The following is a 14,018-nucleotide window of genomic DNA, read 5'->3' on the forward strand; positions in this document are numbered from 1 at the left end:
AGGGTGTGAATACACATTTCTCCAAGAAGATACATACTGGCCAGCAACAATATGAAAAGTTATAGAATAGCTGCTACCAAAAAACACACACACACACACACACACACAAAAACAAAAAAACAACTATCCAAAGCAAAACCAAAAACCAAAACCCAAAAGAACCACAAATGTTGGTAAGGATGGAGAAACTGGAACCCTGTGCACTGTTGGTGAGAATGCAAAATAGCACAGTGCTATGGAAAACGCTATGGAGGTTCCTCAAAAAATAAAAAAGAAAATTACCATATGACCCAGAAATCCTGTTTTTGGGTATCTAGCCAAAAGAATTAAAATCAGGATCTCAAAACGATATTTGCACACTCACGGTCATTGCAACATTATTCACAATAGCTGAGGGGTGGAAGCAACGTAAATGCCCATTGACAGATGAGTGGATAATCAAAGTGTGGTACAGACAGACGGTGGAAGATTACTGAGCCTTAAAAAAAAAAAAACCTGTCACATGCTGCAACATGGATGAATCTTGATGACATTATGCTGAGTGACATAAACCAGTCACAATACAACAGATAGCTGCGTAATTCTACTTATATGAGGTACCTAAAATACTCACTCTTAGAAACAGTGCAGGAAGGGAAGAGCAGAGTTGTTCAATGGATACAGAATTTGTTTTGCAAGTTCTAGAGATCTGTTGCACAAAGATGTGCATATAGTTACCAGTCCTATACACTTAAAAAATGGTTAAGATGGTAGATTTTATTTTATTTTTTAAGATTTATTTTTAAGTAATCTCTATACCCAACATGGGCTTGAACTCACAACCCTGAGATCAAGACTGAGCCAGCCAGGTGCCCGTAAGATGGTATATTTTAAGTATTTTTACTACAACAAAAAAAAAAATCCTTAGAACAGGAAAAAAAAAAGTTACTATTGGTACAACCTGAATAAATCAAATAAATCTCCAGTAAACGATGCTAAGTTAAAAAAAAAAAAAAAGCCAATTCCAAAAAGTCACATCTTGTATGATTCTATCAATATAACGTTCTTGAAATAACAGAAATAGATAGCAGATAGCAGATTAGGGGGTTACCAGAGGTTAAGGAGGGTGGGAGGAGTTGGGTGTGGCCATAAGAGGTGACATGAGAGATCCCTGTGGTGATGGAAACCCACTCTCTTGCCTGTATCGATGCCAACATTTCAGTTTTGATACTGTGCTATAGTTTTCAAGGTGGTACCACTGAAGGGGACTGGGTAAAGGGTATAGAGGACCTCTATTATTTCCTATAACTGCATGTGAATCTACAATTAAGATAAACAGTTTAATTACATTTCCCCACATGATGGAAGTTAAGCATTAATTGGAAATAATGTAGAGATAGATTTTTAGTGCTTGCTATTTATGTAATTGGGGGTGAAGGATGCAGGTTGACTCAGAAAAACTCTTCATGTCTGAGATGCCTCAACTTGGTTACCCCACTGTTCACCAAAAAATGCAGTACTGAGAAACCCTACATAATCATTTTTGGAAAAGGAGCCTAGCCAGAATGCTCCCTACGTTTTAATCTTCAAAGGCCTGGATGTTGGACCTGTAATAAGAAACCAGAGGAGTAATTATGGGCACCAGGAGAGGACTCCAGACTCCCGAGCCAATTTTCTGTGGGCCTCGGGCAAGTTTAGCTAGGTGGCAAACAGCCACCTTCATGATAGAGATTTTCTTCCCATCCAGCTGTGAATGCGTCAGGATTAATACCATCCCTCTGATATCATCTGAATAGAGAACAATGCATCCCCTTATTCCCCCTGCACCTGCTTAGATACAGGCCTCGTGAGTATATGGGGAGATCTCCTGAGAACACAAGTTGGAAGAGTTAGTATGCTTGGACTACTGTGTTGGTCAAGGGAGCCCAACCAATCATTCCATGAAGAGGCCACCACTCCATCAGGAAGGTGATGAATGGTGCTGGTTGGCAGGACTGAAGCCACAATGCTGGAAAGAAAGAAGTCTACCATAAGTCACAGCAAAATCTTCTCCATAATGTTTATCTGCATGCTTCTGCTCTTCTGGAGGCCCCAGTACTCAGAAGTGATGGGTATGGAGTCCTCATGGGCAGTGAAATCAGGAATAACTGGCATTCACTGAGCACCTGCCAGAGGCCAGGTGCTGTGCTGGGTGCTGTTTGCACACCTCAGTGCATTCTCTGAATAGCCTGCTGGTGAGGTAGGTCATTTAGGTGTATTATGCACACCTGAGAGATGGGGGGGCTGAGTCTCAGAGAGGTTACATGGTCTGCCTAAGAAGCCCGGTTGGAATTCAAGGGCCCTCTATCTACGAAGCCTGTACCTTTGGGAAAGTATTAAGTGGCATCACATCTACAAGGAAATACAGGCTCTGAATCACCAGAAAATGGCTATAGCCCCTAAAATCAGTTGAAAGAGGTCAGAAGGCAGGTGAAAGCTTTCGTTTGAACACAGCAACATTTCCTCCACCCACCTGGTACACAGAAGGCACTCAATAAATGAGTGTTAGGCTGAACTGACCTAAAGGCTCTCCCAGTCAGCTGTGTGTGCGCTGGGAGCACAGGCGGCGGATGGTGCCCTCTCGCCCTCCATCTTAGTTTAGTTTGGAAGCAGCAAAGCGGTCTGTATCATCACGTGGGGACGCGGCCCTAGGACGCCCTGTGAGACACGGAGCCACACACACACTAGGCTGCCTTGAAGTGCATGGGACAAAGAAACTCAGAGTGAGCCCCAGGGAATCAGTGATGACCTCAGACACAAAGCATGAAGAGAGCCAATTGTGGAACCTCTGAATTTTACAGACTAAACAGTGGGGGTGAGTGAGTGCCTGGGACTTCTGCTGACTGAGCAAGCAAGTTACCCCGCGGCTGCTGGGTATGCAGGACAATCCTTCTCTGAGAATGCACAAGTGGCTGCTCTAGAAGCAGGCTAGTAAGCAGAGCCCCACGACGGGCAGCATGGCCCTTTCGGTCACTGTCTTTGCCACAGGCTGCTGGTATTCCCACTGTTTCTGGATTCATCTTGAAAGAGTTTGAGATGAGGCAGAAGCTCGGCCCCCTATGCGGAGAAAATCTCGAAGGAGATTCTTGGTACAAGACTCAGAGCCTGCTGCAGCCAGGGGACGGGGGCTGGAGGAAAGGCTTGCAAGTGTCCAGACAGTTTCAGACTTAATTGTTTCAGATTGGAGGCGGAGAGCAGGCAGGGAGCATGAAAGGAGAAAGAAGACATTAATGAAGGAATAACCGCCAAGGCCATACTAAAAATACTTCCCAGGCACATATTTCTCCCAATGCATAGCAGCTCTTTCAATTAAGGATGTGTCATTTCCTGGGTTATTAAATCCAGATCGCAGAACATTCCACTCTAGGACAGTAAAAGAGGGTCACGTTCTCAGCCTCCACCAGCACCAAAGCAGCAAAGAACAGGGATCATGGCCCCTGGTGTTCCTGTCACTCGGCTCCCAATGGAGCTGCATGAAAGCAAGGTTCCCTTCAGGGTGTGTCTGTGGAAAGCTCGGGGGGCCCGGCACGGCGCTCTTTCTCAGATACCCCCAAATTCCCCTGTAGTCACTTTGAAGGACATCATCACCTCAAGCAACTGGCTTGAGGCACTGCAGGAATCAGAATTTGGGGGAAGAAGACATTAGTAGCCACTTTGCCTCAGTTACTACAATAAATGTCAATAACCTTGAACATCTTGTAAAGCCAAAGGCATCTGGCAAAAAGTCTCCCCAGCAGACACTAAGAAACTTAAAAGGAAATTGCAGAGCCTTTTGGCGCTGGGCACAGGGACCTGCATGCACTGGCTACCCAGTAATGTCCATCTCCCTTTGCAGGGAGAGGGGGGCTATATGCACGGTAGGACCAAGGAGCCCTTGAGAGGGATCCCCATGACAGCCCTTTCCGAACAGTTAAGTAGTCTGGAAACTCTCACCTAACCTGCCTCAACTCTCACCTAACCTGCCTCTGAAGCAACGGGTCTGCAATTTACTCACTCTAAGAGCCGAACAGACTCTTGTTAAAGGTAAATTGGGAAGAAACTGAACAGCAAAATGGGCTTTAGGGTTAATGTAAGAACTGAGGATTCTAAGTGGGAAAGATCCTCAGAGATTGGACAAGGTTTGGACCACATGGTATTTTCCAACAAATGTGACTGTCACCAACACTTATAAATCAGGGGGTTTCAGGGGCACCTGGGTGGCTCTGTTGGTTAAATGTCCAACTTCAGCTTGGGTCATGATCTCACAGCTCTGTGAGTTCAAGCCCCACGTCAGGCTCTGTGCTGACAGCTCAGAGTTTGGAGCCTGCTTCAGATTCTGTGTCTCCCTCTCTCCCTCTGCCCCTCCCCTGCTCATACTCTGTCTCTCTCTCTCTCAAAAATAGAAACATTAAAAAAAATTGGGGGGGGCACATGGGTGGCTCAGTCGGTGAAGTGGCCGACTTTGGCTCAGGTCATAATCTCACAGTCTGTGAGTTTGAGCCCCGCGTCAGGCTCTGTGCTGACAGCTCACAGCCTGGACCCCACTTCGGATTCTGTGTGTGTCTCTCTCTCTTTCTCTGACCCTCCCCCACTCACACTCCGTGTTTCACTCTCTCTCAAAACGAAATAAACATTAAAAAAAATTTTTTTAATAAAAATTTTTTTTTAAATCAGGGGTTTCAGATAAAAAGAGGCTTTCTGAGAGCTTCTGTTTCAGTGAAATTAATTAGCAGGAATTAATTAATGAGCAGAGCTGCTGGAACCACTCTGGGCTGCTGCACATCCAGCTGCTTACAGGCCACTCTGCTCTCTTTGTCTTCACTCTGAGCTCCACCCTCAGGTCCTTATCTTCCCTGCCACATTTGGGCATGGGAGGTGGCAACTTGGGACCTAGTCTGTCCCCTTTTAACCCACAGAGAGAGAACTGGTCCCACCTCCTATTCTCCATCTGCAAACCCAGTTCCTTTGCTGTGGGTTGCAGTATCCCCAGTGTTTCCAGATTCATCTTCAAAGAGTCCAGGATGGAGCGGACACTGGCCCTCCTATGCTGGGAAGACAGAGGATACTCTGGATAAAAACTGAGATTGGTGGCAGGAGGGGACAGGCCTCCCCAGCCCTGAGAAAGCTGTTTCCTTAGAACTCTCTACCCTGTCCACCTGCAGCCCTCCTCTCCCCTGTGTCTGCCCCAGATCAGAACCGGTTCCAATAGACACACATTTATATCCTCACAAACTTCTATTATTTCCAGTGGGCCACTGTAGGGAAAAAAGCAGACACTGGTTCCCAAACATTTCATCATGAAGTGCTCATCCTTTGTTCAGATCAGATGGTGAACACAAGCAGAAACCCCAAACTATAAATACTAAAGAACATCTCAGGGGGCACCTGGGTGGCTCATTCAGTGGAGTGTCGGACTCTTGATTGTGGCTCAGGTCATAATCTCATGGTTCGTGAGTTCGAGCTCTGCGTCGGGCTCTGTGCTGCCAGTGCAGAGTCTGCTTGGGATATCCTCTCTCTCTCTCTCTCCCAAAACAAACAAAAATATCTCAGGAATCAGTAGGGCTGTCAAAGAGGGAATATGCTCACTGAGAAGATGATGATGACCAGAGAAATCAGGGAAATAACAATGTCAGTCTTGGTGAATAATTGATTAGTTTGTGCCAGATATGGTGCCAGACGCTTTACATGTTACTTCTTATGTTCACAACAACCCTCTAAGGCAGGTGGTATTTGCCCCTTTTTCAGAGATAACGGAAAATGAATGCAGAAAGAACAGTGCTAAAGTAGACAGTTTTCTCTCTGGGTTGGTGGCTCAACCTCTTCCACCCGTCTGGATGAACCTGGTCCTGCCACGCGCAGCCTTTTCCAGGACTGGCCTGTGGAGGGATCCAAGGGCCTACTTACGCTCTGCCATTTGTCTCTTGCCCGCTGGCTGCTGTCTTGGACTCCAAGGCGTTGTTGAAGTTGGAGATGTTTTCAGAGGAATAGAGGCCAGCTGGATTGTTGTACTGGTTTGTGATGACCCTGGGGGCAGAGCTGGTGGCCGGTGAGGCGGTAAAGGGCACAGCACTCCGGTTGTGGGCACTCCCTATGTGTGGGACCTCCTGTAGGCAGAGATCAGAGGAGATCAGTGCACACCCCCGAGAGACACTGCAGGCTGAGTGCCAGAAAGAAAGGTGTTCTGTTGAGCTGTGGTAGCCCTGGTTCAACACCAAACTTCAACTGAGGGGCTCTGACGTGCCCACCAGACACGCAGGCAACGACCCACCGACCGACCGACCGACCAACCAACCGGGGAAGTCTCCAGCTGGGCATGTAGGTTTCCCCTTGTTCTCCCTAGAGGCCCAGTCAAAGCTAGGCACCCCCTGGGCATAACACCTCTAGATGCCTTGGGCTGTCATGATCCAAGCTTGGGCTGAAACTCCCTTTCAGAGTACATTCCAAAGGGATTACGGTACAAGGAGGAGAACAGGCAGGCTCTTGGGGCTTGGGTCAGTGCAGAGCAGGAGATGATAAAAGGTAGAGACAAACTTCCTAGAACTGAGGGGATTAGACAAGCAAGATAAGAAGCCCACGGGGCCACCGGGCAAAGCAGCTGCTGAGGAGGCAGAGGTGGTTCAGGGCTCCAGCAGGAAGGGGTAAAGGGAGTTCAGGATCTGCAGTTTCTCTAGAAGGACAAGGCTGCCCAGATGGAAGGCTAGGCGATACCTGTTACAGGGGCGGTGCCTGGGGGGGAGCTGACGGAGAGGACTTTGATCTCCTCTGGGCTCATCTCCCCCTCTTTCTGTAATTTGAGACAGTGCCCTCCACCCCTTCCCTGGACTGCCAGGAGCCAAGGATAATTCCTACAGCTCCAGAGCTCATTGTGTTTTTGCAAACACACCCCCCCCAACAAACTTTTTAAACTAACATTCCTGGTTTTAAAAATCATGGATTTTTCTGACAACTCAATCAGGAAGGTGCTTTCTGCACGAATGTCCTGGACCCACCCGATAGCACGCTCTGTGCAGCTACTAAACTCAACATGCATCATATTTTCTGTGTTCCCCAACACAGAACCTTCCTGAACGCTGGTCCCCTTCTTAACACTCAGGCCCAGAAGAACTGATCCCCAAAGATTTCCTTCCAGTCTTCTCTCTGTTGCTCCTTTTTTTTTTCTTAATCTTTCACTGAAACGTTGTCTTTCACGCTTTCTTAGAATACATTACAATGAAAAGTAACAATTCACTGTGTACTGAGAGAGAGAGAGCGTGAGCATGTGCACACAAGCAGGGGAGGGGCAGAGAGAGGGGGACAGAGGATCTGAAGCAGGCTCTGTGCTGACAGCTGATGCAGGGTTCAGGCTCACAAACTGTGAGATCAGGGCCTGAGCTGAAGTCAGACTCTCACCTGACTGAACCACCTAGGCGCCCCTCGCTGGGTACTGATTAAAAATAAAAGACAAAAAGAAAATAGTTTTATGATTGAGATTTTTCACTATTCAGATAGGCTTCTCTTCGACAAGTCAGAACCAGTGAGGTTTTAATGTATAAGTTACACTGAGTGGACTTTGTCCACACTGGACAAAAGCTAAGTACACACAGATCATTCACAAAAGGGGAAGTATAACTAGTTAAGAAAATGACTTTAGCAGGGATACCCGGGTGGCTCAGTCAGTTCAGCATCCAACTTTGGCTCAGGTCACAATCTCACAGTTCATGAGTTAGAGCCCTGCACTGGGCCCTCTGCTGTCAGTGCGGAGCCTGCTTCAGATCCTGTTTCCCTCTCTCTCGGCCCCTACCCCGCTCACTTTCACTCTCTCTCTTCCCCCCAAAATAAACCAAAAAAAAAAAAAATGACTTTATCAGTAATCAAAGCGTGGTTAAGTAAATCCTATGGCAAAACTACCATGAGGAATAATACATAGTCGTTAACAGCAGGGGACTTGCAGATGGTTGGTGGCCTGGGACTTTGGCCCACGTCAGTGGCTGCCCTACAGCACTGCAGGACAGACCCACAGCTGCAGCCAGGGACGCAGTTCTGTCGTCACCTCCGTCTCCACAGCAATTCCAAGGAGCAGCACAGGATGCTGAGCACCAAGGAAGATTCCTATTTTTCTGTTTTGGCTCCATTTTTCCCATCATTTCCTCTCTGGCTTTGGGCAGTTATACCTCTCTGAGGCCATTTCTCATCTTTACATGGAAGTAAGTAAAGCTTTCTCTCACAAGCACTTGGTATGACCTATCAGTGTACCAACGACAGTGACTGCCACAAAGCAGACATTCAGTCAGTGTCCAGTCCCTTCTCCCTCCCCAGACACACATTTCCAATTAGAATGGAGAGTCAATAGAAAATTATTCCGGTTGGACATTCTCCTTTTTCACTTTATAGAGAATCTTCTGAGAATACATCCGTTTTGTACTTAAAAGGAGTATCTCTAACCCCATGTGAATACTGGTCTTTCCAGAAGTCAGGCGGTTAATTCAGGGCCTGCCTCTGGAATGGATGATGTAATTGTTTGGGCTTTGTATTTATCAGTCTCCAAGGAAACTGAATAATGAGGAAATATAAACTAGGTGTGTGACTACCCTGACCTCAGATAAGCTGGGGTGGTGGCTGGCATTACATGAACTAACAGATCTTTTAATTATAGATGAACTCTGTTCTTACTCATTCTTTTATTTTAGAATGACTGGAAGTGAAAGGTTTTGGGAAAAGGAGAGTGGGAAGTTTTTCATAGGAACAAAGAATTACTGAATCAAAAGAAAAATATACTCAAGTTAGGTGTTAAAGCATCAGAGAATTTTTTTAAATTTTTTTTGAAGAAGAGAACTACCTTCAAAATACTAATACAGGAACCGGACTATAGGCTTAACGATGAAAATTCAAGCATAAGATATAAAAAGTATAACTGAAATGGAAGTATTCCCTTATGTAAGTGAAAAGTAAGATTTTAGGTAGACCAAACCAGAACAAAACCATTTCTTACGTATTATAAAACATGTCACAACTTAGCACATTAGAACTTAACATTTATAGTAAATTCAGTGAAGTGGCTAAGAACGCCTTGGGAAACTGGAATTAACAGTGGCGCATTTAAAATTAGTTTGCACGCGGAGTCTGGCTGGCTCGGTAGGAAGAACATGCAACTCTCGATCTCAGGGTCATGAGCTCGAACCCCATGTTGAGTATAAAGATTGCTAAAAATAAATAAATAAACTTAAAAAAATGAACTTTTTTACAACTGCCAGTTTACAACTGAGTGCCATTTTATGAGCTTTCCTTATAGGAGCTGAACACGTTCATGCCAGTTCTGAAATGCCAGATTCAAAATTGTCCTTGATGTAACTCTTAGGATTTCTTGAGTATGATTTTTATCATATTAATGAAAAAAATGCTGTATGCCTACATTTCAGAAATTTTAATGGATACCTTTGAGAAAACATGACTTACAAACAACCATTCATTTATTCACACCAACATACTTTGTGAGTTCATTTTCATAGAAGCTTCTGTCATGTATAAAGGAGATCTAGTTATGTGCTACCTTTTTATTGTATCTTGATTCATCATAAAAAGTAAGTTGTGTCCCAAATTTTTTTAGGAAAAAAAATTAAAGTTCAAATCTTCAGCTGGGGTTAAATGTATAACAATCACACATCAGTCTAAGAGAAGTTTTCAAAAGCCATTCTCAATTTACTTATTATTTATTTTTTAAGATTTTAAATCAAGTAATCTCTACACCCAACATGGGGCTTGAATTTACAACGCTGAGATCAGGAGTCACATGTTCCACTGACTCAGCTGGGAGCCCCTATTTATTAACTTGTTATTAATAATTAATTTATCCAAGATACACACTTTGTAGAAAATAGGTCAGGCACAAGGAATTTTACAAAAATGTTCTAAACATTCTTAAGTTTTTTCCACTTTTTTTTTAAGTTTAGTTATTTATTTTGAGAGAGACAGAGACAGCATGAGTAGGGGACAGGTAGAGAGAGAGGATCCCATGCAGGCTCTGTGCTGTCAGTACAGAGCCCGATGAGGGGCTTGAGCTCACAAAGCTGCATGATCATGACCTGAGTGAAACCAACAGTTGGACACTTAACCGACTGAGCCAGCCAGGTACCCCTCCCCTTATTTCAAAAGAATACCCATTCATTGTAGATAATTTAGAAGACGCAATTAAGGAAGAAAGAAAGAAAATCACTTACAATCGATTTGTTTACAAATATGGGATCTTTAGACAGTTTACCGTCCTCGGAAATTCTATTCGGCTGACAAATTGTGCACTGACCGCCTAGCAGTTTCAGTCTGAAGTGCACTTTATTTTAGCGATTTTAGGGTCTCAGTGAAATAAAAATGGAGATTTCCGTTGCAAGGCTCATGGAAACAAGAGAGTGGGCTCTGGGGAGGAGAGGCAGGGTTACGATTCTGATTCCCCTCCAGGTTCTAGACCTCAGGACCCACACTGATTTTCATGCCTGGTATGATTCACATGTATCTGAAATCCACAGTGAGCTGAGCCAGCTCCTTTAGTTGATGCAGTCCTACCACCCTATTCTGCACAGGAAAGCTTCCACCCGCTTCCTGTATCGCTTCCTACACTCTGTGTCCAGCCCTGGCCCTGGCGTCACTGCCTTGGGGCTTTCCAGCTCTTTCCTCCCGCGTTCCCTTACGGGAAGAAGTGAACAAGAGCCAGGTCCCAGGGTTGTCTGTGGAGGGCTCTCCTGACCTTGGCCCAGGCCCCCAGGGCAGGCCAAACAGTTGTGTCAAAGGAAGACAAGACAGGAGCAGTGGCAACGGTGAACAAGTACTTACTTGGGGTTCAGAGGCTAAATTCATCTTGTACGGATGACGTTTCCCTTCCTCTGTCACCAGGGGAGACCAGATTTTTTGTTCAGATCTGCAACACATTGACAATGTTGTTTCATTCATGCTAAGTCACATATACTAAAAACAGGACGGGAAAATGCCCACTGCTGCCTGACTTCTGCACTCTGAACTAACACTCTGCCTGCCACTCGCCTTCCCCTCTGTTTGCTATGAGTGTGATCTTCCCAAAGCACCCATCTGATGACGTCTCGTCTGATGGCTTCCCATGTGGTGCAGACCTCTTCCAGCCTCACCCTCCATCATTGCACTGTGTCGCTGACCCCCAGCCACACCAGCCTCCTCTACGGTCCCGAGCAGCCTCACATGGCCTACCTCTGTCGGGACAGAAAGAGCTTCTCCTTTACCCCTCCCAGTGTTCTTGAGCCAGACTGGGGAACTGACTCACCAAGTGTGAAGGCTGGCTGGCCCAAATAAAAGTGATGCCTCCCTTCTTGAGTGTGCAAAGGATTTCTTTGTACTGATCACATAGCATAAACCTCAGTCTAGTCTAAGCTTTCATTAGTGTAGAATGAAATAGAACATTTATGCGTATCCTGTATTGTTAGACTGCCAAGCACAGGGCCAGATACAAGATACACCTGTTGAATTTGTTGGTAGATGAATAAAAAAAAAAAATGAATGAATGAGTGTCTTGGAAAGGACTTGGAGTGAGGTAGAAATGGAGAGGAGAATGAGGGACAAACATGCTTTTGAGGGGATAGAAAAAGTGGTGTGGGGTGACTCTCGATCTCAGGTTCTTGAGTTCAAGCCCCATGTTGGGGGCCTCCTATAGGGGCAGGGCTCTAACATATATGAAATATTCTGACCTCCTGCCCTACACCTGGTCCTCCCACTAGTCTTACAGCACAAGGTAGAAAAGCGATAAACCTATTTCAGATAAGAACCTGAGCAAAGGGCCCATGATGAAGAGCAGTGGAAGCCAAGGTTAATTGCATTAAACAGCAGGTAAGCAGAAGATCAGAATGAGGAATGTGAACTTGATCCAACAGGAAAGAGGGAGCCAGCAAATATTAAACCAAATCTCTCCTGACATCCAGCCCTTGCAGGAACCCCCCCCACCCCCGCCCAAGACTAATCAGAAACAGAATGGGAATTCTACCCCAGTGACCACTCCCAAGCCCAAGTGCTCTCCTCAAGCAGTGACCAGACCCGTTGAGAACATTCAACTATCCTTTCTCGTACCACTTAAGCTTACACGCGGCACTTTGTCTAATGTGTTGGTATCTTTCTTTGCCACTGTAACCTCCAGGGGTGGTACCCCCGGCTTCACATGGTGTGATGCACGCAGCATCCTAAGTAGATTCTCCATGGTATCTGAGAAGAAATTTTCATTTCGTCATAGGTGACTGCTTAACTGATTTGACTTCCTCAAAGTTTTGGTTGGTTGTGTTGGAGCAAGTGAAAATGCAGAGCTCCTGGAGAGAGACGCCCACACTATAAGAAACACTGGGAAAATGCGAGAGGAAAAAGAAAAACCTGAGGAAACCCCAATCCCACAGACCTGCTGGCCTGCCGCAGGGCACAGGGCTTGGGCCGGAGGGGATCTGGGACAGGTGTGGTGGACCTTCCCACAAGCAGCCTGCAGGCGAAGAAGGAGCATTTCCACGCCTTACCTGGTGACCGTGAGAGTCATGTTGTCTGCGCAGCCCTTGATTTTGTTCTGAGCTTCCAAGTGTGTCAGACTGCTGGTGTTTTCCCCATCGATGGCTGTGATTACATCTCCGATGCACAGGTTAGCCATCGCAGCCTTGCTTCCGGGAGTGACCTGGAAAAAAGGGAAGAGCAGGTTAGTTCCTATTCGTCTCCAAGGAAACCATTGAGTAAATGACCACTGGTGTAAGTAGTCACTGATCAGAGCACTTCAAAGGGGAAAAGGGCTGAAATCGTAACTTTAAATAATAATAATCCTTTATATCCATGCAATACACATGCTTTACAAAGAGTCCTTTTCAATATACCGTGTCGTTGGATCCTTACGACAACCTTCTAAGAGAGGACAAATGTCAGTCCCTATTTTAGAGACCAGGACACTGAGGCTTAGAAAGATCTGTGATTTACCTGGGATCACCCAACTAGTTTATCACTGTATTACTAATCATCCAACTAGTATATTTACAGAGCCAGAACCCAAACCCAATGTTCTTCCCACTCAATCTTGTTGCTTCCTTAAAATAAGTTACCAAGTATGTTAAAAACACGCACACACATAGGGATGCCTGGGTGGGTCAGTTGGTTAAGCGTCCGACTTTTGATTTCAGCTCAGGTCATGATCTCACGGTTCGTGAGTTTGAGCCCCACGTCAGCACAGAGCCTGTTTCGGATCCTCTGTCTCCTCTCTCTCCGCCCCACCCCTGCTTGCACTCTCTCTCCTTCAAAAATAAATAAACATTTAAACAGACACACACACACACACACACACACACACACAGAACATAATGCATAGCGACATCCTATTTATTTCTATAAAAATCTTATTTATGCACAGAACAAATTGGAACACTTCACACAAAATTGTTCACAGTTATACATTTGTATAATGTTTTTGGCTTTTACAATGATCTTGAATTATTCTCGTAATTAAAAAAAAGCAATAAAGAATACTTTAAAATATGGTGGTGCGGCTTACATGGTCTGTTTCCTCCCACTGAGAAGTTGATTACAATTAGGATCATTTCCTATAGGTGGCTGGTTTTCTGCAGCCCAATGCTTCTTTTTTTTCTTTCCCAAGATTTTATTTTACTTATTTTTTAAATGTTTATTTATTTTGAGAGACCGACCAACCACGAGCAAGTGGGGGAGGGGCAGAGAGAGAGGGAGATAGAGAATCTTAAGCAGGCTCCACACTGTCAGCACAAAGCCCGATGCGGGGCTCAATCCCACGAACCGTGAGATCGTGACCTGAGTGGAAATCAAGAATCAGACACTTAACCAACTGAGCCACTCAGGCACCCTTCAAGATTTTGTTTTTAAGTGATCTCTACACCCAGCGTGGGGCTCAAACTCACAATCCTGAGGTCAAGAGTCACACGGTCTTCTGACTGAGCCAGCTGGGTGCTCCAGGCCAATGCTTCTGAACTAGCAGTTCCCAATTTATGGGCCACCCATGCTTGGGGAAAGCCAGTCAATTACTGCAATGGGTTGTCAAA

The 14,018-nt window shown here is 45.4% G+C and overlaps 1 protein-coding gene across 2 annotated transcripts in view; it reads right to left on the reverse strand.

Annotated features, from left to right (window-relative positions):
* The window catches only part of PDLIM1 (PDZ and LIM domain 1), a 48,121-nt gene that overhangs the window by 19,109 nt on the left and 14,994 nt on the right, over positions 1-14,018 (reverse strand). For both annotated transcript variants that reach the window (XM_047073200.1, XM_047073201.1), the window contains exons 2-4: positions 12,486-12,637; positions 10,798-10,882; positions 5,902-6,101 (exon numbers count right to left, since the gene is read on the reverse strand). In XM_047073200.1, coding sequence (XP_046929156.1) covers positions 5,902-6,101; positions 10,798-10,882; positions 12,486-12,637 — 437 coding nt within the window. The remainder of the gene's footprint in view (positions 1-5,901; positions 6,102-10,797; positions 10,883-12,485; positions 12,638-14,018) is intronic.

The sequence above is a fragment of the Lynx rufus genome, unplaced genomic scaffold (genome assembly GCF_022079265.1).
Source record: "Lynx rufus isolate CCGP_SWC_20201006 ecotype Redwood Valley unplaced genomic scaffold, mLynRuf1.p SCAF_11, whole genome shotgun sequence".
NCBI classification, from domain to species: domain Eukaryota; kingdom Metazoa; phylum Chordata; class Mammalia; order Carnivora; family Felidae; genus Lynx; species Lynx rufus.